The sequence below is a fragment of the Xenopus laevis genome, chromosome 5S (assembly GCF_017654675.1).
Source record: "Xenopus laevis strain J_2021 chromosome 5S, Xenopus_laevis_v10.1, whole genome shotgun sequence".
In the NCBI taxonomy this organism is placed as follows: domain Eukaryota; kingdom Metazoa; phylum Chordata; class Amphibia; order Anura; family Pipidae; genus Xenopus; species Xenopus laevis.
Window position 1 is genome coordinate 18,114,531 of NC_054380.1, and position 24,305 is coordinate 18,138,835.

Genomic DNA, 24,305 nt, shown 5'->3' on the forward strand with positions numbered 1-24,305 from the left:
TTATATTCAAATCAATGCATGGTTGCTAGGGTAATTTGGACCCTGGCAACCATACTGCAGAAACTGCAAACTGGAGAGCTGCTGAATAAGAACCTAAAGAAACAAATAATAAAAAATGAAAACCCAATAGCAAATTGTCTGGGAGTATCACTCTCTACATGATACTAAAAGGTTATCTCAAAGGTGAACAACCTCTTTAATTTAAAGGTGAATTTAAATAATTTTTCCTGCTCCAACAACTGCTTGTAAGAAACTAGAAGATAGACAATGAAAGCAATTGGTTTATCTGAAATAACCTCCTTCTCTCTCTCTCCCCTAATGCAGGGCTGCTGTACCTTTAATCAGAGCAGCAGTAGACTAGAGGCAGCAGCAGTAGAGTCAGGGGGCAGTTGGAGAGGTGACAGTTGGAGAGGTGGCAGCGCGGGGCCAGTGGGCGGGGAGAGGAGCATCAGACACGCGCTTGTCACATTCACTCCCTCACCCTCGGGGCAGACTGGCGAGTCAACTGCGCGATCCGGAGGGAAATGTAGAACCGGACGGACCGGTTTTGTCGCTCAGCAGCCGCGCACTCTCCGTGCCTGTTGGGAACAGCAGCAGCAGCAGCAGCGGGGGAATCTCCGCTCCAGAGCCAGAGAAGCGCCTGTGTCCTCCTGTACAGCGACTGTGCGACTTGTCTCCTGGCTGTCGCGCTTACTCTGCAGCAGGACGCGCTACTGGGAAGTGAAGGGCAAGGTTGGGGCATTTGTTGGTGAGTTTCAGTTCAGCTGTGCATGGCGGGTAGATTTAGTAGTGTGGGTGTAAGAGAAGGGCGCCCCTTTCACTTCTTTTGCCCTTTTTGTAATAAAGTCTCTGTATTTGCCCCAGGAGGTTTCTGCCCCAAATTGTCCTGGGCTTTTCTGTAAGACTAAACCTCAGCCCGACACCACTGAGCAGTGCTCCCTTATTGTGTGTGTGTCTGGGCACCTCAGGGAGTTGTAGTTGCACAGCATGGGAAGGACTACAGTATAGGGGAAAGTGCCATATTGATTTGTCTAATAAATCCCCCCCCCCCAGACACTAATTGGGCACCTTGGGCAAACAATAACTGGTATCAGGGGTGTAACTAGAGAGCAACTGTGCTGTAACTGCAGAACGAGCAGACGAGGCGCCCAGTGGGGAACTGACAGTTTCAATATGTGTTTATGGAAAGATGTGGGGGGTCCCTAAAAATATTTTTTTATGGGGCCCAATAACTTCTAGTTCTGCCAGAGCAGAGTATGTACCATAGCCCCCAGCCAGGGCAACATCAGAAACCCATTTTACATTGGCATCATCTGTAAGATTTGGGCACTCAGAGGAGTGAGTTGAGCCCTCCTTGACTTGAAGGTAGGTTGGCAGTAAGAACACTAGTAGAGAGTGGCAGGAGGCAGTTTGCCAAAAGCTGGCAGCAGTGAAGGGGTTACTCGCGACTCCTGGGCGATCCGGCTGCTGTTTGGAATAGTAATTGTGTGTTAAGGCAGCGCATGTGACAGTTGCAGCAGGGGATCATGTCTGTGCCTGTGAGATCAGGTCAGAAAACAGCCGCGGGCAAATTGACAGTTTCAGTCTGTTCCCAGCAAGAATGTACGTGAGCTGCCAGCGAGGAGGTCACTGTGGGCCGGGCATTGAGGGCTGGATGGGGCAGGGAGTTATAGCAATGCAAATAGTGCCTGAGCCCTGCACATCAGCCTTGTGTAACTCCCAGCACCCTTTATAACGGGCCCTTAAAGAGGGGGGCAGACAGCACAGCAGGGGGGGTTGCTTTAACCTCTTCATTATATCAGCATTACAGCTCACCAATCACTCACATATCACTTCTACAGTAGCAATTTCCTATGTGTGGCCCCTGCTGAATTGCAACTCCCAGCCCCCCAACTCCCAGACAGATGCTTTATTGATAACTGTGTGTATGTAACAATGATGTCCCTCGTATCTAATGCCCACCTAGCTTAGCCACAATTACCCCCCCTCAAAAAAACGATAAAAAAAAATAATGAAAAAAAAAAAATATATATATATATATATATTTTTTTATTGTTATTATTATTATTATTATTTTTTTATCATTTTTTTGAGGGGGGGTAATTGAGGGCATTAGACACCTTCCTCATTCTTGGTGGTAAAATGCATTTACTCCTCTTGTGTTGTGTAGCAGCTCTTCCATTGGTGTGTGGCTTGTATAGTTGCAGTGCATTGTAATAAGAGTGTAAGAGATTCCTCTTGTGTCAGTCCCTTTATTTGGATTATATACAAAGCTGCAAGTGTATCAGCTCTTCCTCCTGTATCTGCTGAACCCTAAATGGATTATAAAGGCGCAGTTATGTCCTTGAGCAAATAGTGTGGCTGCAGCGCGGGGCTATAACTTGCCCTTTTTTTATGTACACGACACAGAAGGAAACGCTGACACTGGTGTTTGTTCCTGTAGCAAAACATCGGTCAGTCTGTCCGTCCATTGAAAGGAGAAATGCACACGGCGGGAAGGTGGGCCACATATTAGGGCAGTGGGGCCACATCCGTGTGGAATCAGCAGTAAGGAGGTGATGGTTCTTGTCAATCCAAATCCAATTTATTGACCCAATGTGCTGTATATCCACTTAGCAACAGGTACCTGCCTATATGAACCCTAGAAACAAGGATGTGTTTGTGATGCTGAAAACAAAGTGCAGTTTCGGGTGCGTTTTCCCCATAATTCCAGTGTAATTGCAGCCACACAGGGAGTTGCGCTCTCCACAATTGCGCCCAAGTAGAAGGGGCAGGAGAGAGGTAACGTTGGTTGGGGCAACTATACAGAGGGGCCACTTCTGGCCGATAGCTGCCGGGCCCCATTTATATGAGGGACCCCATTAACTGAGGGATTCCATTAAGTGAGGGGTCCTGCAAAGATGCAGTGTTTTAAACAGAAAAAATGAGTACACACAGTGGGCCCCCAGCCTTCATCGGCCCCACCGACCCAGACCCGCTACTTGCCTGAGACCTGCCTGTCTCCTGAACTCCCCCCTGACCCAATTGCAGCCTGTGGAGTCCTGGAGGGGTTTGTGGCTTGTGGGGGGATCCCTGATGTGAAAGCCCAATGGGCCCTGAACCCCCCCAGTCCAACTCTGTACATACACACACACATATATACAGTATATATATATATATATACCCCTGTATATATATATATATATATATAGACACATACAGTATATATACACACACAGACATACAGTATATATATATATATATATATATATATATATATATATAGACACACATACATTATATATACACATTATATATACACACACACATAGAGTATATATATATATATATATATATATATATATATACAGTATATATAGACACATACAGTATATACACACACACAGACATACAGTATATATATATATATATATATATATATATATATAGACACACATACATTATATATACACATTATATATACACACACATATACAGTATATATATATATATATATATATATATATATATATATATATATATATATATATAGACACATACAGTATATACAGTATACACACACACATATACAGTATATATAGACACACATACAGTATATAGAGTCTGTATACCCTTTTGCCCCAGAATGGGGGCATATGCCACTGTGTGTATGGGTCTATAGTTTCAGCCAATGACAATGTTCCCTACAATGAGCCCAGTAACTCATGCAGAATGCGCATACGCCATTCGTAGGCAAACACAGACAATCGTTTTTTTAGTATGGCGTCTGGCCAAAACGCTTTCCCCCCACTTTTGATAAATAACGGCCATAAGTTCTGTTTCTGTTGCAGGCGCACATGTTCCTGAGATGTGGAGCGGGGGAAACAGCCCTGAGAGTGGGGGGGCACATGTTTTACAGAGGGACCCCGAGGTGCTGCTATTTTAACTGCAAATCTCCCCGGCGCAGTTCTATAAATAAACACAGGCCGGCTGCACGGGGGATTCATTAGCCAGGAATAAGCAGAAAGATCTCGGCTTTGTGGTTTTTATATGGGGGGGAGGGTGTCTGGGCCTGGGTAGTATTATGTGGGACTGGATCCGGCATGGATCAAAAGGTTCTGCGGTTCTGTTTCATCCATTCTGTTTGCCAATAGACCTGAATGGCAAGAGATACACAGGGCGGCTTGTGTTACTCTCCTCTGTGCTGGGGCTAATGGCCTCTCCTGGGATCACACTGGTAATTCAATGCAGAATCCTTTGGACATTCCCCTGGTATCACTTAAAATACCAGTAAAGTGGATTAAAGGGCTGTGTGGGAGGTCTGCAGGGGTAGATCAAGGGTATCAATGTGGGACCCCTATCTCATCCCCTCCCTGCCCCGGGACCACCCAGGGAATGTTGCTGATGCCCCTTGCTTGCCTATGGCAAAGCCATGCCCATCAAATCAATAACTGATGCACATTTTTTTAAACTTTTAATGACATCACACAGTGACATCACAGGCCTTTCGCATCATACAGTTATCAATAGTGATGGGTGAATTTCTCCCGTCTCGCTTCGCCGGAAAAATAACGAATTTCCAGCGAAATTTGCAAAAAATTAGAAAGTTCACGGAAAAATAGTGCAATTCGAACGTTTTAACTAAAAAATCTGGCAAATGGAATGTTTTCACAAAAAAATCGAGCAATTCGAATGGTTTCACTAAAATAGAGCAATTCTAAAGTTTTCACAATAAAATCGAGCAATTCAAACGTTTTCACTAAAACAGAGCAATTCCAAAATTTTCACACAAAAAAATCGAGCAATTTGAATGTTTTCACAAAAAAAATTGAGCAATTCGAATGTTTTCACAAAAAAATCGAGCAATTCGGACCTTTTCACAAAAAAATAGAGACATTTCGAACATTTCCACGTGAAAATCGGGAATTGAAGCCGGCGAATTTTTAACTGCGAATTTTCACCTGCGAATTCTTTCGCTAAAAAAATTGAGCAATTCGAACATTTTTACGAAAAAATGAGAAATTCGAACGCTTCCACGAAAAAATCGGGAAAATCGGAAATTCACCGCAAATTCGTGCCAGGCAAATTTATTCGCCCATCACTAGTTATCAATGCAGTGACTATCCACCCCAGTGCCAACAGGACATTCCTTATGCCGCAATATCAGCCGATTAATTGCTCCAACAAAACACTTTCTCCCTGTTTAGTTTCAGCAGGAACCGCCTGGAGTTGCGGGTGTCCTCGTGGGTCATGTAATCGATGCTTGGAAATGTGGCAGTTAGCGGCAGCGACTGTCGTCTGATCTGTTAGTGCACCCCCATTAGCCGCATTTGAAGCAGGTAATTAATGGCTATAATGGCTTTTAGCTGAAGCCGAGACTATTAGCTGGTGACTTTGTAGCCAGTGTCAGACAGACAACCACTGGCTTCTGCTGTTGGTCAGAGATGGCAGCATGAGTGAGTTCTTTGCAATGAGAAAAAAAGGTTGTGGTTCCCAAACGGTGGCAGCAGTAACAAGGGGTTAAACCTTAAAAAGATGCCCAAGGCCCAGGATAGGAGTTAGTGCGTAAGGGTGAACCTGCAGTGCATGTTGGCGGGTGTCTGTGTATGTGAGTGCAGCTCTCCCAGGCGCACAATACACACACTCAACTCCCACTAATCCCTCTGGGAAGCTCCTTTCACAATGAGGAGGGCGATTCTTCTGGGCTCAGTATCTGGATGCGGCTGCCAATATCCCTGACTCATTCCCATGGAATCCTACCTTGGGCTTTTTAATTCCCCTACAAGGAAACTTATTGAAACAAAAACACCCCTGTCAGTGCCCATTCTGATGCTTTTCCCTCTGTGGGATGGGAACAATGAATAGATGAGACCACCTATAGCCCGCTGGCTGTTGGAATACGTGGAGTTTATCAACTACAACTCCCACCTACAGCAAAATGTGATTTATGTAAAAGCTGGAAGTTTAGGTGGAAAAGGGGTTTTTGCATAATCGGTGTGACCTGGGTGAATTAGGACCAGGGTCATCTGTTCATTGGTCTTTCTTTTTTAATGGCGCCCCTTTCTACTTGTTTTCGGGGCCCTTTGCTCAGGGACCCAGGCGACTTAGGGTTAATCATTCGTTGCCTGGGTTGATTGGGCCCTACTTACCTAATAGGCGGACCCCGTGATTCCTGAAAGGTTGTTCCCCTTTAAATTAACTTTTATTATGACGTAGAGACAATTTGCAATTGGTTTTCATTTTTTATTATTTGTCGTTTTCGAGTTATTTCGTTTTTTATTCAGCGGCTCTATGGTTGCTAGGGTCCAAATTACCCGAGCAACCACGCATTGATATGAAAAAGTGAATATGAATAGGAGGGGGTGAATGTGTGATCTTTGTGTGCCATGGTTTTTTTTTGCAAAATAGTAGGTGGGACGCTGGAAGTTGTAGTTGCACAGGCTCTGGTTGGAGGCAGTCAGTACAGTGTTAGTGGGTGAGTTACGCGGGACAGTGCACATGTGACTCCAGCTGTGGTCATTTATTGGCCCTCCCTGTGGAACTGTAACTTGTAGCTGCAGGTCACACCCATTGTAGCTCTGGGCTGAAGCTCGAACGTTTTGGGAGAGAATTTTCCTTATGATTTTGTGCTTGAAAATCCTCATATTACCCCCAGCACTTCCCGCCTTGTAACTGTGCACATAGAAATAAGCTTTCCGGGTAATAAGTCATGGCTTAAAATAAATGAGTGTACAGTTGCTCAGAGTGGTCTTCTCTGCACTTCTATATGACTCCCCCCCTCTAGATCTTAATGAATTTGATACAACAAAGCCACTTGCTCTTCATTTCAGCTGACTGGACAAAGGAAAGCCTTGAAATGTGTTTCAGCCCTGAAAATGAAGTTAGTGAGCAGAGAAGAGTCATCTGACTTTCACCTTCTCACTAACTTAAGTTTCTACCGACTGTCCGTTTGATGTTTTTCAGCACAGAGAATTTAATGATCAGAGAAGAGTCATTTGACTTTCCCCTTCTCACTTACTTAAATTTCTACCGACTGTTTCCAGTTGATGTTTTTCAGCCCTGAAAATGAAGTTACTGAGCAGACAAGAGTCATCTGATTTCCCCTTCGCACTAACTTAAGTTTCTACCGACTGTGTCCGTTGATGTTTTTCAGCCCAGAGAATTTAATAATCAGAGAAGAGTCATTTGACTTACCCCTTCTCACTAACTTAAGTTTCTACCGACTGTGTCCAGTTGGTGGTTTTTCAGCCCTGAAAATTAAGTTAGTGAGCAGAGGAGTCATCTGGCTTTCACCTTCTCACTAACTTAAGTTTCTACTGACTGTGTCCAGTTGATGTTTTTCAACCCTGAAAATTAAGTTAGTGAGCAGAGAAGAGGCATCTGACTTTTCCCTTCTTACTAACTTAAATTTCTACTGACTGTGTCCAGTTGATGTTTTTCAGCCCTGAAAATTAAGTTAGTGAGCAGAGAAGTCATCTGACTTTCCCCTTCTCACTAACTTAAGTTTCTACCGACTGTGTCCGTTGATGTTTTTCAGGCCAGAAAATTTAGTGAGCATCGAAGAGTCATTTGACTTTCCCCGTCTCACTAACTGAAGTTTTTAACAACTGTGTCCAGTCAGCTGAAATGAGCAGCAGGTGGCACTAAAATAATACATATGCAACAACAGTGCCACTTGCAGTTTAATTTGGCCGACTGGCGGCAATCGGTGGAAAATTAAGTTACTGAGAAAAGGAAAGTCTTGTTACGATGCTCTGCTTAGAAATCACCAGAGGAAACTAGAAGAAAGTCAGTGTTAATGACAAAAGTGCTCAGAGGAGTTTACATTTTGGGGACTCCACTCATAGTGAAAGAACGTGAAATCGAAGCGATTTTCTGATCTACATTTGTTACTAATGTTTAGTGGTTTTCTGTATTGGCAAATTAACTCCATTTGAAAGTGGTACTTGTTCATCTCAATATAGTCTGTGGTTGCGACTCTGGAAACAATGTAGTAGAAGCCTAGGTTGCCTTCCAGGTGTGCCAAACAGCTTGCCGCTGCTACAGTGTTTCAGCAGTCAGAACCAGCAGTGCACTGTACATGAACCACTGCCCAGACAAGGCTTTTAGCTGCAGTTTCACTTACAAATAAGCTTAAATCCACTGGGAATGTATATTGGAAAGTTGCTCAGGATGATATTTCCTTACTTTTTTTGGGCGGAGATCCCCATTAATAGAAACCTGATGTCATGCGCTTGGGTTATGTCACATAATCATATTAAGAGCACAAAGTTTAATGATGGAGGTTATACAGTGAATGACTGTGGGAGGAAGGCCCAGGTGAGATACTCACCCCTTTTAAACAGAACACATATGGAATCCACAGCCTGCATGGCTAATTAGCAATTCATTTAGATGCATGATGCAGACTGGACTGATTTAGGGTAAGACTACAGGGGCGTTTTCCGCGAGATCCGACGTAAGTAATTGCATTGTCGGATGAAGTCATATCTTGCCTTATTTCTGTCGCATACGAGTCGCCGCCTGAGTTTTTTGTGCAGCGTCTGCATCCGACTGTCGTGTCGCGTCGGATCAACGATTCGACTTCATCCGACATTTGTATATCTTACCTTATTTCCCTCGCAACCGACTTGACGCCTGCGATGTTCGTGCAGCGTTTCCATCCGACAGTCGTGTTGCGTCAGATCAACGCTGCAACTTCTTCCGACATTTGTATCTCTTACCTTATTTCCGTTCCATCCAACTTGACGCCTGCGTTTTTGCACAGCGTCTGCATCCGACAGTCGCGTCGGATCAACGCTGAGACTTCATCTGTCATTTGTATCTCTTACCATTATTTTTGTCGCATCCGAATTGACGCCTGCGTTTTTGCACAGCGCGTCCGACTGCGCTGAAAACGACTGTGTAGTCCCACCCTTATGTGCAGCGATGCATTGTGCATCTAAATGAATTGCAAATTAGCCATGCAGCCTGTGGATTCCATATGTTTTAAAGGGGTGAGGTGGCAACCCTACTTTGCGGCCACCTTTGAAGTGGGAATTTTTTTTAAATGTTTTTAGTTGGTGGGTTTTCAGGGTGACCGTAGAGGGTTAAGATGCTGTACATGTGAGTGTGGTATTTGTGGTGCAGACAGAGCAGGCAGTAACACATGGACAGTGGGGATTGGCATAAGGGAATGTGAGGAGGAAGAAGAGGAGGAGGTATATGGGGGGGCAGCACAATAGGGAAGCGTAATGAGAGAAGGGGGGATAGTGGAGCAGAGGAGGCACCGAGTCCAACGTCTGGCTCTAAACTCCCTGCTCCTGTTTAATATTCCGCCCGCTCTCTACATGTTATGTTTGGCTCCTGTGGGATTGGAACTCACGGCCTGAAACTGAAGCCAATCTTCTGTCTTAATCTCACAATGTTTTGACTGGAGGCAGATCCAGGTCCCCCCCCCCTCCCCTTTTCTCCGAGTCCGAGTGGAAACTACGGAGCCTTTTCCCCTCTGCTTTCCATAAAGGGGACGAGGGTGACGGATCAGCGCTCGCTCGGATAACGCACAGTGACCGAATGGAAAGAAAGAAGCCTCTCAAGTAAATCCAGATTTTTTTTGGGGGTGGGGGGTGTGCGAGGAGAAGGGCTTTTTTGTTTTTGGCAAGAAAAAAAATTGCTTTTTTTTTTCTTCCCGCTGGCACAAAACCGATTGATCTTTGTTACCAGTCGGCGAGACAATCTCTCAGCATTCAGCTTTTATACCCCGAGGTTACTGTGCCTCCTGCTGTCTCCCTGTCCATCCACCGCATCTCATTTCAAACTGAAAAAAAACAGAAAAAGCAAGTTCCTGGGTAAGAAGCAATGGTTTTTCCTGGGGAGTAAGTGAGACGGGCACCTGGAGCGTTAGTGATCAATGCCACGTTCAACGGACCCCGTCCCCTTGTGTTTCTCTTGCAGGTTAATAAGAGATGACTGTGCTCCTGTCCATGAATACATTCCGCAGCCCTACTGCCCCTGAAGGTGCGACTGATACCCCAAAGTATCAGAACGACTGGGACCCCCAAAATCACAGCCGCATCGGCAGCTTGTCCGATCAGATCAATGCCCAGCACCAGGACTACCGACTATGCCACTCTCTTGCAGGTAAGCTCCTCTTTTAACGCCTATGGGTTCTGTTAACCGGAAATCCCGTTATCCGGATTTAATAGGAACCATGTTGAGGGGGGGGGTAAAGCAATCCTGATGGGGTCGTTTAATGTTTAAATGCATTTTAGCAGCTTTAGGTTATGGAGATCCACATTACAGAAAGATCCATTAGCCAGAAAACCTCAGCATTCCAGATAAATAAGAAAGTACTTGGAAATGTAGTTGAACAGCAGCTAGAAGATCATTATTAACAAGAATTGTACCACCACCAAGGACTGGGAGTTGTTTGTTCAGCTGCAGAGCTCACAGCCGTGTGTGCGGCAGCCCCTTCTGGCTGACACCGAATGATGAGAGTTGCAGTTTAACAGATAGCAGGATTGCAGGTCTCCTGAGCACACCGTAGCGTAGGATAAAGTATCTATTCCGGTTCTCCCTGTGCAGTATTTTGGTGTGATAATCCCATCCGTCACTAACAATTCACCCCGCCAGCGCCCCTTTCCCCAATAATAGCCGGATACCTGTTCTCGGATCACTCCGGAGACTGCAATGTAGGGGATACATCAATCAAATGTGCAGCAGCAAACGGTTCACCCCAGGAGAGGAGCTTCTGCCATGTGCAGCGTAATTGCCCTCAGTGAGCAATAGGCCGAGTCGGAACGCAGTGGCCCAGGTCTACTTAACAGCGTTTTTTCCTTCTGGTGTAATAGAGAGGAGCTTAGGGAGGCTGTGGGTTTTACAGCTGTAAGAGGCAGTTTTGGGAAAGAGAACAACATTATAGCTAGACGTCTAACCCTAGAAAAAAAGGTGCTTTAATGATGTACAGCTATAATAGAAATACCCCGGGAAACGTACATGTTTGTCTTTTAAATACACTGAAACCTTAATTTCACAGTTTTCTCTAATTTCCCCCCCATATTTTTCTGGCCCAACGAATATGTAACGAATATTACATTTTCCATTTTCCCAGATTTTACAGCATTTTTTTCTGTTCCCGTGAAAAAACTTAAAATGATGTATTACTCAGAGCTGCCAGCAGAGGTGACAGTTGGAGTCCTGTACCAGTACCAGTCCTCTACCAGTTTGTAGATCCTGGAAGGGATGGGTCTTACTGGGGTGGGCAGATTTGTATTTAGCTGTTGGGACCCCTTTCTACTTGGGGGTCAAGGAGGGGGATTCCAGTAAATTCAACTGATCAATCTTTGTTTTAGAGGAGAAGTAAAGCTTAACTAAAGAAGAAGATAGAAATGTTGTACATTATGTTTTGGGTTTCTGTACCAGCCCATGGCAACCACAGCCCTTTAGCAGTAAAGATCTGTGTCTCCAAAGATGCCCCAGTAGCTCCCCATCTTCTTTTCTGCTGATTCACTGCACATGCTCTGTGCTGCTGTCACTTACTGAGCTTAGGGAGCCACTCACAATATACAGTACACATAGAATAGAAATGTCACAATATAAGGCTGATTAGTAATTAATACAGATAATTACTACATGGCAGCACAGCAACCAGTGCAATTAGTATCAGAATTTAATAATCAGCCCTGTAGCATCAGCTTATATTACAGACCAACCTCATTTCTGCTGGATAATTAGTGACGACCCCTAAGCTTAGCTTCTCAACAGCTTCTCAGAGCCCACTGAGCATGTGAGTGTCACAGACACTTTCCAAGATGGTGACCCCCTGTGACAAGTTTGAAGTCCTGGATCATTGCTGATATTGACAAGCTGAAACTTTAAGCTGGTGCAATAAATTCAGTATATAACATGGTATTTTAAGTCATATTAGGGTTTAGTTCTCCTTTAAATGTCCCTGATTTTGCACATGATCTGGTATCCTTTTCATACAGTCTGACTTGTTCATCATTCCCTGCCCCGTGGAGCTTACAGCTTAATCACATGCAGGGCTCACACACACACTCTAGGGTCACCGACCCTTTTCAATTAAAGTACCAGTATCTTTTGGTCTATGGGAGGAAACTGGACCCCACAGTATTAAAATCTGGCCTGTGATGCAACGTTACTGCCTGCTCCTCCTCAAACAGCGACTCTGCAGAACAAATGGAAAGGAAACCAGTGAACAAAGGAAAAGCTTCATAGTTTCCCCTAAAAAGGTGACCCTTGAATGTATTTGTTCATACACGTTGGCTTCACAAGGCCAATGGATAAAGGGCATAGTGGAAAAATAGGGTACAGAGCTCATGTCTCGTGTAGTTGGGCATCACACTGGAACCCCCTGGCACCCAACTTACTTGTGCCTCATTCAGAACACCCAGTCCAGGGGTTTCAGTTGATGGTAGGGAGCTTATGGCTGTCAGGACATGATCAGCTGAAGAGACGCAAATTGATCTGAGGTTGGTTTCTCCCCGCAGAAAATTCTATATACTTAATCGATGCACATGTAGCCCTTCCAAAATAAACAATGTGGCCCTAGCTCTGGACATAATAACTGGCTCCTAAAACATTCCATGTCATTCCCAGCAATCCGTGACTTTTCATTAGAAGTGCAGCTGGAGAATGTTTAATATCTAAAGGTGCACCCCCAACAGCAAAGAATTATTTGCTATTCCCAATTGCCCCTATGGTGAGAGTCGGGGAAACGTTCGGTTTGGGTTTTCTCTCTCTCTGACAGATGGAAAATCACAGTCTATCAGGCACAAACAAGGAGAAGTGGCAGGAGAAAGTGACATAAAGGAGCGCAGTATTTCATGCTCTGATGACTCAGGCTGTCATTCTTACACCAACATTATCAGTTTGGAGCATCTCTCCTCCTGTTCCCTCTGCTCTTCCTTCAAAATGAGGTTTAGTTTCCCTTCTTCTAAGATGCTTTTTGTATCCTTGCACCCTGCCCGGCAGATCGAAGGACGAAATAGTAACTTTTAGCATTATGGAGTAATGTGTATTGCATAAGAAGAATTTATTTTATAGGTGAACTTCCAATTTAAAGGAAAACTATACCCCCAAAATTAATACTTAAGCAACAGATAGTTTACATTATATTAAGTGGCATTTTAAAGAATCTTACCAAACTGTAATTCTTACTATTTTGCATCTCTTGCCTTGAGCCACCATTTTGTAATGGTCTGTGTGCTGCCTCAGAGATCACCTGACCAGAAATACTGCAACTCTAACTGTAACAGGAAGAAGTGGGGAAACAAAAGACAGAACTCTGTCTGTTAATTGGCTCTTGTGACCTAACAAGTATGGTTTGTTGATATGTTTGTGTGCACAGTGAATCGTAGGATCCCACGGGGCGGCCCTTATTTTTTAAAATGGCAATTTTCTATTTATGATTACCCAATGGCACATACTACTAAAAAAGTATATTATTATGAAAATGGTTTATTTACATGAAGCAGGGTTTTACATATGAGCTGTTTTAATCAATATCTTTTTATAGAGACCTACATTCTTTTGGGGGTATAGTTTTCCTTTAATAAGTGGGGAGGAAGGGATTGTGCCAGATGTCCCATGTGCTTTGACACTGTTTATTCAGAGTTGCCCCCTGGCATTGCCCAGCAGTATATTGGCGGGGGCATTACAGATGAAGCTCCATTCAGTTCTATACTGTATCCCAGCTGGGGCTTGTAATGCACAGTGACAAGACTAGAGTGGGTCCCAGTGCAAAATGAAGTCTCATACTACACAGTAGTACTGTATGGAGACTGGGGGTTAGAGAGAATGAGTTCCTCCTAACTATATTGGGAATGAAGGTTTGTACTGTGTATAGCGGCACGTTCTGTACTAAATGTTGACTTGGGAATAGAGATGATTCTCAGAAGGCTGGAGTGAGAGTTAGGCTCAGAGTAGTTAGTGAGCAGCATGAAGCTCCAATGGGGAGGGTAGAAGGATTAGTATCTTGGTGCCACCCAGTAGAGTAGGGATTGAGGTACGCCTCACAAAAGTATTCGGTGACACTTTGGGTGAGTGCCATGCACTGCTTGTAGCTAATATTCAGCCTGAGCAATTACCAACCTGTCTGTCTCACTATCATTCTATCTGTCAGTTAGGGTTGCCACATTTCTGTTTCTGGAACTCTAGGCAGGGGGCCAGAGTGATGTCACATGGGTGGGTCAGGACCTAGAACAATGCCAGGGAGGGGGACAGGCAACGTTGGGGCAGGGCTATAATCAGCAATAGAGAGCTCTTACAAAAACAGGCTGTCCAGGTCAAAGTTGGACAGATGGTAACTCTACAGTCTATCTATCCATCAATTATCTATCTGTCTACGTACCTATCAATCCATATATCTATCTGTCTGTCTGTCTGTCTAGCTTGACCCCCAATAGGGCCTTCCCAGCAGGGGGCAGACTGGGTGAAGTTTTTGCACTTTGGTCACTTAGTTATGCCACGGATATCCATGATCAATTTGTCTATCATTCTATCTATCATTCTATGTATCTGTCTGTCTATCTACTATCTATCTATCTATCTATCTATCTATCTATCTATCTGTAATCTGTCTATCTATCTATCTATCTATCATCTATCTATATCTATTATCTCTGTCCCCTACAGCCAACCAAATGGGGTCATTACTATTAAGCGATATTAAGCTTTGACATCTTTATTGCCCTGTTCCAATTAGTAACGATACAATTAAACTTGCGAGACTCTGACTAATCCCAAGGTATCACAAGAGCAGCTCATTACAATCCCTGAAAGAGACATTTGTCTTTATCATGATCAGTGAGTGAGTGCCAGTAAGTAGAGCTGTGCCCAATGTCTGGTGACTCCATCTTTAGTCTCTGACCCACCGGTTGTTTGGGGAACTACAGCTCCCATGATGCTCAGGCAGTGGCTAATGTTGGGAATGTATTAATTTACAAATATGTTGGAGTTGAAGGCAGAAGAATCACTGTTGGCTTGATTAAATGGGAATATCCTTCTGTCCATTAGTTTGGCTTGAGTCAATTTGCAGTTGATATTTTCTGTTTTCAGATGTGTCAGTTCTCTTGTATTTCTTTGTGGTCACCCATATTTATGTCTTGGGGGAGATTCGGGCAAAACTGACATTGTTACATAACAGGGAGTGGCAGAAAACCTTTAATTATTTCCCTCCCTGTTCTTCTTCTCTCAAATCTGATTCAACTGAAAAAAAAGATTCAAATGGCCTTTGGCATCAGCAGCGGCACCAGGCAACCAGAGTCCTATTCTAGACTTTTACTCTTCTTTCCTAATGTATTGCTTAATATATTTCTAGTTTTTTTAATCTAGCCTCCCTTCCTATTCGTTTTCCAGTCTGCCATTCAAACCAATGCTGTTTGCACTTGTAATCTGGAGCGACCAATCAAAAATTAGCTTTCATTAATGAACTTTGACCTAGAAGAGACAAATCATACAGCGTCAGACCATTATATTTTTTGCCAAGATGGAAATAGGGATGGTCACGTGAGAAGTGATGGATTTGGCTTTTGTAGAACCGAGAGAATCAGAACACTAACACAGCCCATACTCTGAGTTTTTGATGCCTACAAGTTACTGTATCTTGGCCAAAAGAACTGAGACTGTTCACCTTTAAGATCATTTTTAGTATGATGTAGAGAGTCAATTTCTGAGACAATTTGCAATTGGTTTTCATTTTTTTTTTTATTATTATTATTTGTTATTTAGCTTTTTATCCAACAGCTCTCCAGTTTGCAATTCCAGCCATCTGGTTGCTAGGGTACAAGTTACCCCAGCAACCATGAATTCATTTGAATAAGAGACTGGAATATGAATAGGAGAGGCCTGAATAGAAAAAGGAGTAATAAAAAGTAGCAATAACCTAAGGGGCTGATTCACTAAGGGTCGAATATCGAGGGTTAATTAACCCTCGATATTCGACTGGGAATTGAAATCGTTCGACTTCGAATATCGAAGTCGAAGGATTTAGCGCAGATAGTACGATCGAAGGATTATCCTTCGATCAAAAAAAGTTAGCCAAGCCTATGGGGACCTTCCCCATAGGCTAACATTGACTTCAGTAGCTTTTAGATGCCGAACTAGGGGGTCGAAGTTTTTTTTAAAGAGACAGTACTTCGACTAATGGTCGAATAGTCAAACGATTTTTACTACGAATCCTTCGATTCAAAGTCGTAGTCGAAGGTCGAAGTAGCCCATTCAATGGTCGAAGTAGCCCAAAAAAACCTTCGAAATTCGAAGTTTTTTTACTTCGAATCCTTCACTCGAAGTTAGTGAATCGTCCCCCTAATGTGTAGCCTTACAGAGAGTTTGTTTTGTAGATGGGGTCAGTGACCCTCGTTTGGAAGCTGGAAAGAGTCAGAAGAAGAAGAAGGCAAATAATTAAAAAACTATAACATGTTGCTTAGAATTATCCATTCTATCACCTACTAAAACTGCATTTCTGAGAAGGAGGGATGCACCAAATCCATCCAAATACCAAATCCTCCACAAATGAATTTGGACCAAATCCAAACCCTAATCCTCATGATAAAATCCAAGATTTGCACCATCCGTAAATGAAAAATTCTCACCTGGGGGAAAAAAAAAAATTCCTGGCATTTGGCCGAATCTTGGATCAGGCCCATTCCCTACTAGTAAAGTATTGATATACATTTCATTAGCAGGAACTTAGAGAATCTTCATTTGCTTTTTCCAGAATAGAAATTAAAAAAAAAAAAATGGTCAGTAAATTCCGTTGCTGGTTTAGGGAGTGAAAGAAAGATTTTCTGTTTGAAAAACCTCAGGCGAAGAACCGCATGTCAACTGTCATGTCTGATTTATTACCACAGAGTCCCATTACAGGGGAATTTCACATCCAATCACAACATCCAAGATCACATACTTTAAAAGGAAATATGTAGAAGAGGAGGATTATCACCCACCACTCAGCTGCTGTAGCCATAAAGTATGTTTCATTTTATCCTTCTTATTTCTTCATATTCTTCATGTTCTCGCTAAAAACTAAATTGTCATTTTTTTTTGTTCAAATGAAGGTCTGTGGATTTTATCCATTATTTGCTGCACAAAAAAAACCCAAAACTGGTTGCGGTGCACCTGGAGATGCCGAAAAAGACAAAGTGCCCCTGGATCTGTAACCCATGGCAACAGCAGCAGTTAGTTTTTAGGCTGCCTGTATATAAGCAACTGTGAGCCACCTGAGCTTATCTCATTCTCTGGCAGGGCTTAAACGGGAATCTAAACCCAAAACATATATTGCTGTAAAATTGCTCAGGGGGCTTTTCGGAGCAGTTTAAAATCATTTATTATTTTGAAAAGGCTTGCACTTTTAGGCTGCTAATGCTATCCTTTTAGGAGGAGTGAAAGGCAGCAAAATGAATACAGGTATGGGATCCTTTATCTAGAAACCTGTTATCCAGAAAGCTCAGAATTACGGGAAGGCTGTATTCCATAGACTCATTTTAACTAGGAAAGCACCGAATCCTTCTGCCCGGCCGAACCAAATCCTAATTTGAATATGCAAATTAGGGGCGGGAAATCGCGTGACTTTTTGTCACAAAACAAGGAAGTAAAAAATGTTTTTGCCTTCTCACCCATAATTTTTATATGCAAATTAGAATTCGGTTCGGTATTCGGCCCTATCTTTCTCAGGGGTTTCGGCCGAATCCAAAATAGTGGATTTGGTGCATCCCTAATTTTAACCAAATAACTCAGTACAGGTATGGGATCTTTTATCCGGAATCCGTTATTCATAAAGCTCCGAATTACGGAATGGCTGTCTCCCATAGACTCCATTTTATCCAAATAATCCAAATGTTTAAAAATGATTTCCTTTTTCTCTGTAATAATAAAACAGTAGCTTGTACTTGAGCCCAGCTAAGACATAATTAATCCCTATTGGAAGCAAAACCAGCCTATTGTTTTTTTTAATGTTTACATGATTTTCTAGGCATGGAGACCCAAATTGCGGAAAGATCTGTTATCCGGAAATCCCCAGATCCCAAGCATTCTGGATAACAGGTCCCATACCTGTCCCTTGTACTGATCCAAAATAAGATATAATTAATTCTTGATGGTGGCAAAAACAGCTTATTGGGTTTATTTGATGTTGAAATTATTTTTTTAGTAGACTTAAAGGGGAAGTAAAGCTCCAATTCAAGGGGACCCCCCAAGGGTTGTAATGATTTACCAGGCCGGGGTATCAGGTAAGTCCTGTTAGCAAAATACTGAACCAGCCCGGGGCACTTGCATGCGGACGATCCTCTTCCTTCCTTCTAATTTCATTATAATCAGAGTGAAAAAGCCCGGCCTTTAACTCTAATGCTCATGAATGCCCACACAAAGTAAGAAGGAAAGAAGAGGATAACTCGCAGGTAACCCTGTCCTGCTTTATGGCTGAGATTCTAGCTATCTGTATAACAGAACATTCTGTCCCAGTGCTGCACAGATCCTATCTGATCCCCATTGGTAGCAGCAGTCCTGTCCTGCTTTATGGCAGCTGAGATTCTAGCTATCTGTATAACAGAGCATTCTGTCCCAGTGGCTGCACAGATCCTATCTTATCCCCATTGTAAGCAGCAGTCCTGTCCTGCTTTATGGCAGCTGAGATTCTAGCTATCTGTATAACAGAGCATTCTGTCCCAGTGGCTGCACAGATCCTATCTGATCCCCATTGTAAGCAACAGTCCTGTCCTGCTTTATGGCACCCTGTGGGTAAAGGAGTAGTCACAATAGGAGTGTGAGGCATGGGGGCAATTACATAAAGATGCTGTACCATCTGAAGAATACACCAGCTCTGTGTGGCAAGTACTTTGGCTAGCATGGTGCTTTTATCTTCTCCTTAGTCGACCTTTATATAAATAGAATATAACCAGAGTATATTTCACCCTTTAATGTTGCCGCACTGCTGACTCCTAATGCTTTCTAGAGAATGAAAGAATCACATTACCAAGGACATTTTCATTCTTTTATTCCCTTTAGTGCTTGTGTGACTGGAAACCCAATGCCCGGCTCTGGTCCCATTAGCGCTTTTGTGGTATTAAAGGGAGGATTTTCCCTCCTGATTCTCTGCCACATCACGTTTGCTGCCCTCCATTCCTACAGAGCTGTGCCAGTCTATATTGCTCTTGACAAGCCCCAGACATTGCCCTTCTACCCATGGAGCATGAATATTTCTCCCATTGGAATCTGCTCTTTGGCTTCACACACACTATATTTATTTCTATTTATTTTTATGACCTGCAGTATATATCACCACTTAGTCTGACCATCTTGGCACGAATGGATCCACCTACAAGAACAAACAACTGCCAGAAACGGACCCATTCATCAATATGGGTTTTTACTGCAACCGGCATTTGCACCCCAACTGCCACCTGAGACTTTTTTGTTCAGTAACATAGCACTCCAGCTCCAATGTGCACGATAATGCTTTCTATCTCCCGTATGTTCTGATGTGAAATTAATGGAGATGGCAGATAATTTCCCTACTATTACTAAGAGAGATAGAAAGAGGGGATATGTTTAACTTTGAAATCTATGACAGGTACATCTTTGCATCAAGCCTTAAGTGTAGCTGCCTCGCTGCAGATAATGGCTTAACCCTTTGTGATAGTTTCACAGGTTCTGCTTCATGATGCCCCTCCTTTGTGATTAAAATGTCTAGTACAGAGTGGTACCAAGATGTTCCTTTAGGCAGGTATCTCAAGCTTCTTCATGTCCGCCATGAAACAGGTACTGGTTTTAGAACCAGGCATTTGCTTTGGTCTCCGAGGGGTTCCTGGGGCAGAAGATGCACATACAAAGGATATAATTGATTTTATACAATAAATATTTATTCTGTGTTTCATTATATACATCAAGGCCGTTAAACTTGCAGCTCTCCATCTCTTGTTGAACTGAACTCATAGCATCCCACCTACTTAAAGGAGAACTAAACCCTCCCACAAACCCCAGGCCCCCTCCAACATCCCAACTCCTAGTACCACCTGTTACTCTTACAAATGTCTCTTATCTATTTACCTGCTTTAAAAATGCAGAGATGAGCATTGGGTTGACAGGTGCCATCTTGCTCCACTTTGGGTCAGTCTCCTGCTGGCAAGCTCACACAGAGGAGAATGTAAAGTGGTGCTAGATGGCACTTGTCAACCTTTCTACATTTGGGAGGCATGTAGAAGTAAGCCCTACACCCCTTACCCATTCTCTATGCAGTTTTTAGTACTAGCAGTTCTTGGTGCCCATCAGACCTGCACAAGATGTAGACCACTACTAAATTCCAGGTGCAAGTGCTTTTTAAATGAGCACTAGAGGGCATGCTTTTGTGCCACTTAGCACTTGTGTTCAGGCCTCAGTAAATGGCCCCCAATGTTTTGGAGATTGGGCCCTTAATATCATATTTGATGGTAGACCCCAGAAGGCCTTGTTTAATACTGACTTTGCTTTTAAAGTTGGCTGGTGGCTCCATGGCTTTGCCTGAACTTTTCCCTTAAAGTTATCAATCGGAGGTAGATGGATGAGTTAGAAAGGAGTTGGGGATCAACAACAGCTGGAGCATACAGCCATAAATCCTTTTTCTTAAGCTTCTTCTTCTGTTTTGTCTTCCACTTTATCCAGAATGTGTCCATCTTTGAAGAACGTGCCCATGTGTTGTACATGTCCTTGGAGAAGCTTAAGTTCATCGATGACCCTGAAGTATTCCTGAGAAGATCAGTCCTCATCAACAACCTGATGAAAAGGATCCATGGGGAGATTCTGCTGCAGAACAATTGGTGTTTTTCTGCTTGCTCTCTGGGGGGACCTGCTGCCCAAGAGTGGTTTGTAGCTCAGGATTGTCCATACAGGAAACGCCTGCGGGTTGCTAAGGAAGAGAGTAATAGCCTGCAGGCTTGTTGCTTTTACCACAATTGTGGCCCTCACTATTTGAACATTCCTTTCTCTGTAAGCACAACTGGAGGTAATTCAACAGCATCCAGCTCCAGCCCTAGCTCAATGCCTGGTTGCTCCCACCATGGGGATTACAACACGGCTGATGCAACGTTTCACAGGAGCACTGGACAGTTTCCTTCATGTGGGGGGTTGCTGACTAATGCCAGACCACCAGGAAATCAACCGAAGGCACATGTACACAATGAGAACTCAACTGATGATAAGAAAGGTGGTCTTAGTGTTGGTCATGATGTAACCAATGGGGGAAGTGCACTTGAACGTAGAGGTCGGTTCTATGATTTTTTGGCAGCGGGTTGTAATGACAAGAGTAGTGTAAGTGAGCCTTGGAAAAAATCTCTACGGAAAAAAGAGGTTTCTCCAGGCAATAAACTTTTGCGGAAAAAAAAGTAACGTTGGAGGACGCCTTTTATAAAATGTTTTCCTTTGGTGTCTGTAGTTGAAGTAAGTAAGTAATGTTATGCAGTTATCAAGGCTTTTGCAGTTTTATATGGTGAACCTATTCTAAATTGCTGAAGGTACTGAGAACATTTATGTTTTTTAAATAAAAGTAAAGAAATGTTGGGTGGAGGGGGACAAATTCCCATTGGACCCCATCGAGCAGGTGGTTAGTGTATTTTTTAAGGTGCATTTTTATGGAAGGGACTGCAAGTATTGCAAAGAGCACAAGTTGACCAGACTCATTTTTTGTCTTAGCACTTGTATTTTATTCTTGGGTTTGGTCAATAACATAGATTTTAAAGCAAAGCACATTCAAAAATGGTACTTTTATTTATATCTTTGCTGATATTAATGTCGAACGGCTCCCAGAGCTAGGGCCCTTATGTAAACCTTTGTGCACTCAGTGTAGAGATGCAGTAGACTTGTCCATCTGGCACCCTTGGCCACCAACATTCCTCCCTTATTGTGAATGATCCAAAATTCAACTGGCCTACCAGAATACCAATGGGCCCCGGCAAGGACAATTCCCATTAGCCCTATTTTATTTCTACCATAGGACAATATAACATTAGCACCACCTACATTACATGTAATTATTGTGAGAGTGGGCCTTGGTATCCGGTTCTCAGGAAGCCTTAGGTGGCCTATCCAATACTGGCTTCACCTGCGGTGGTAGTTGAACAAATTCCGCTGACAATGAGTATGAAACAGCTACTTCATTGGCATTTCACATTAGAAAAGAATTATTTTTCTGCAACTACCTGATCAGGGTCAAACTAAAGTGGATTAGGTTCTTGGGTATGTTCTGACGGCAATGGAAACCCATTCTCCTCACACTGGCAGATAATGTTGGGTCATTTGGACTAGCCTAACACCTGCTCAAGAGCTGCTCAACAAAGAGGATTAAGGCATTTCACCTCAAGCAGCCAATTACTGAGAGTGGAGAGCTGATATTTTGGGTGTTGGCTAAATGAGCAGATCATTGGTTGGTTGGGCATATTGCCTGTAGGGCCAATGACCTCTTACATTGGTACATTCATTGGCTAAACATATATATAAACAGCATGTTCAACTAAATTCTGCAGTAAGCAACATTCTATTCATTGGCATCTGTGAATGGAGCAAGTCCTGAATATTGTAGTGCAGTCAACCCATACCAGCCAACCAACCAACCAACCAACCAACCAAATGTTTGCTTTCAAATAGCTTTCAAATAAAATGGTACCTGCTGATGGGGTGTTCACCTTAAAGTAACATTTTAGTAACATGTACAAGGCAATCATCAAGGACCAAACAAAATAAATAATGAAGGGCACCTGAAAAGCTGGTTAAAATATGTCTGTGTATAACATACTAAATTTGTATATAAAAGTGAACTCCCCCTTTAATTTGTATATGTATTTAGATTTGATGGCCTTTGAGTCATTTATAGCCTCTCATTCTTGGGGCTATAATGCATTTACAACTGGAAAATGGTGACATTTTAGGCCATGCCAACACCGCCATTTTATGTATAAGCCCCTCCCTTTTGGAAAGCCCCGCCCCATAAGAATCTGCAGAGTGGCCTGTGGAGCCTAAACAGGGAAGAGTGGGAGTAGTGATGGTATGCAGGGCTGATGCACTTTATGAAACAGCTCTCAATGATGTGCAATGGGCTGGAAGCTTTTACACATGTTGTCTTTTCTGTTTTTCTTTTTATTTTCATTAAATTGTACCCTGACTGGGGGAATAGAATTATGAGTTAAGGAATGCGACAAGCCTGTGACTCTCCTTCTGCTGTGGAACTATAACTCCCAGCACCCTGCCAATCAAGTGTGGATGCTGGGAGTACTTCTGTACTGGTGCTGGGGGGGGGTGCCTGTTTCTACTTTAACACTGGCCAGGATATGGGGGAAATTCCCCTTTAAATTTAGATTTTGATAGAGACAACTGTATTATTTAACAATTTGCGGTTCATTTTCTATCCTATTAAATTAACAAATTGATTTTGGATTTAGGGCACTAGACATTCTGATTTAATGCACCCATCCCAATTTTGTCACCCAGTAACCAGCTGTCAGTAATTTCAATTTGAATCTGAAAACAGCACTACACTTCCTTAGAAGCAGTCAGACCATAGAACTCTGCCATGGGGCGTGGCCTGGACAGAACAGGGTGTGGCCTTGTGAAATTAAGGGCTGGTAGGTGAGCAGATGTAGTCAAGATACAGTTGGATCAGAAGGTTGATGTCTCTGGGGTCCTGGCACATGGAGTTTTTGTTGCCTTTACTTCTTTATTCATTTGGGTAATAATGTCTGACCCACGAGTGCCTCATGTGGGCAATTACCAGTGAAATGAAAGGGGGGAGCAGTTTGAGCGAGTTGATGAGTACCCCCCCAAACTGGTAGACAAAACAGAGAAAGAACAGAAAGACAAATAGTACAAAAAGCTCAAAAACATAAAAGTCAAATTCAGATTGTATCAGAATATGCTTGTCTGCGGTACATTAATGGTTAATTTAAAGGAGTACCTGGCTCCATTTATTTGTGAGCAAATACCTTCTGCCTAAATAACAGCAAGTCGGTCCTGATGCCTTTAAGCACTTAACTGCGCTCTTGCAATGGGATTTTAACATTATGTCTCTAAACTGTGTGAAGCACTTAGGATTTTTTATTTCTGTAAATTGGAATAATAACCATTTTCTTTGTGAATTGTGTTTCAAATGCATTAAAATGTAAACATTTACCACCAGCGCACGGATTCTCCATTAAGTCCAAGCTCTCTCGGATCGGAGCCATAAAGGGGAAACCCACCCTGCCCTAACTCTTCCAGGACGATGGGTGCAGCGCAGGGGATGCTGGGAGTTGTAGTATTCCCGACAGTTGGATTGCCGAAGCTGTGTTAGAAACGCTTGATTATGGAATGACTGTGTGCTGAATGATGGG

The 24,305-nt window shown here is 43.0% G+C and overlaps 1 protein-coding gene across 4 annotated transcripts; it reads left to right on the plus strand.

Moving 5' to 3' along the window:
• The first annotated feature begins 399 nt into the window (after positions 1 to 399).
• On the plus strand, positions 400 to 24,105 carry sertad4.S (SERTA domain containing 4 S homeolog). 4 transcript variants are annotated; one of them, XM_018265014.2, is made up of 5 exons: positions 8,974 to 9,554; positions 9,682 to 9,806; positions 9,913 to 10,098; positions 16,830 to 16,945; positions 20,611 to 24,105. In XM_018265014.2, the coding sequence occupies exons 3-5, from the start codon at positions 9,924 to 9,926 to the stop codon at positions 21,331 to 21,333; spliced, it is 1,014 nt and encodes a 337-aa protein (XP_018120503.1). In that variant the 5' UTR covers positions 8,974 to 9,554; positions 9,682 to 9,806; positions 9,913 to 9,923; the 3' UTR covers positions 21,334 to 24,105. The 4 variants fall into 4 exon arrangements, with proteins under 4 accessions (XP_018120501.1, XP_018120503.1, XP_041420207.1 ...); XM_018265012.2 differs by lacking the exons at positions 8,974 to 9,554; positions 9,682 to 9,806 and adding an exon at positions 400 to 748; XM_041564273.1 differs by lacking the exon at positions 9,682 to 9,806.
• The last annotated feature ends 200 nt before the right edge of the window (positions 24,106 to 24,305 follow it).

What these genes read in the sequence shown, in the direction of transcription:
- sertad4.S (XM_018265012.2), top strand. Translation starts at nt 9,924, where the DNA reads ATGACTGTGCTCCTGTCCATGAATACATTCCGCAGCCCTACTGCCCCT. An exon ending in ACTATGCCACTCTCTTGCAG is followed by an intron (nt 10,099 to 16,829) that starts GTAAGCTCCTCT and finishes TTATTACCACAG; the next exon opens with AGTCCCATTACAGGGGAATT. An exon ending in TCAGCTGCTGTAGCCATAAA is followed by an intron (nt 16,946 to 20,610) that starts GTATGTTTCATT and finishes CACTTTATCCAG; the next exon opens with AATGTGTCCATCTTTGAAGA.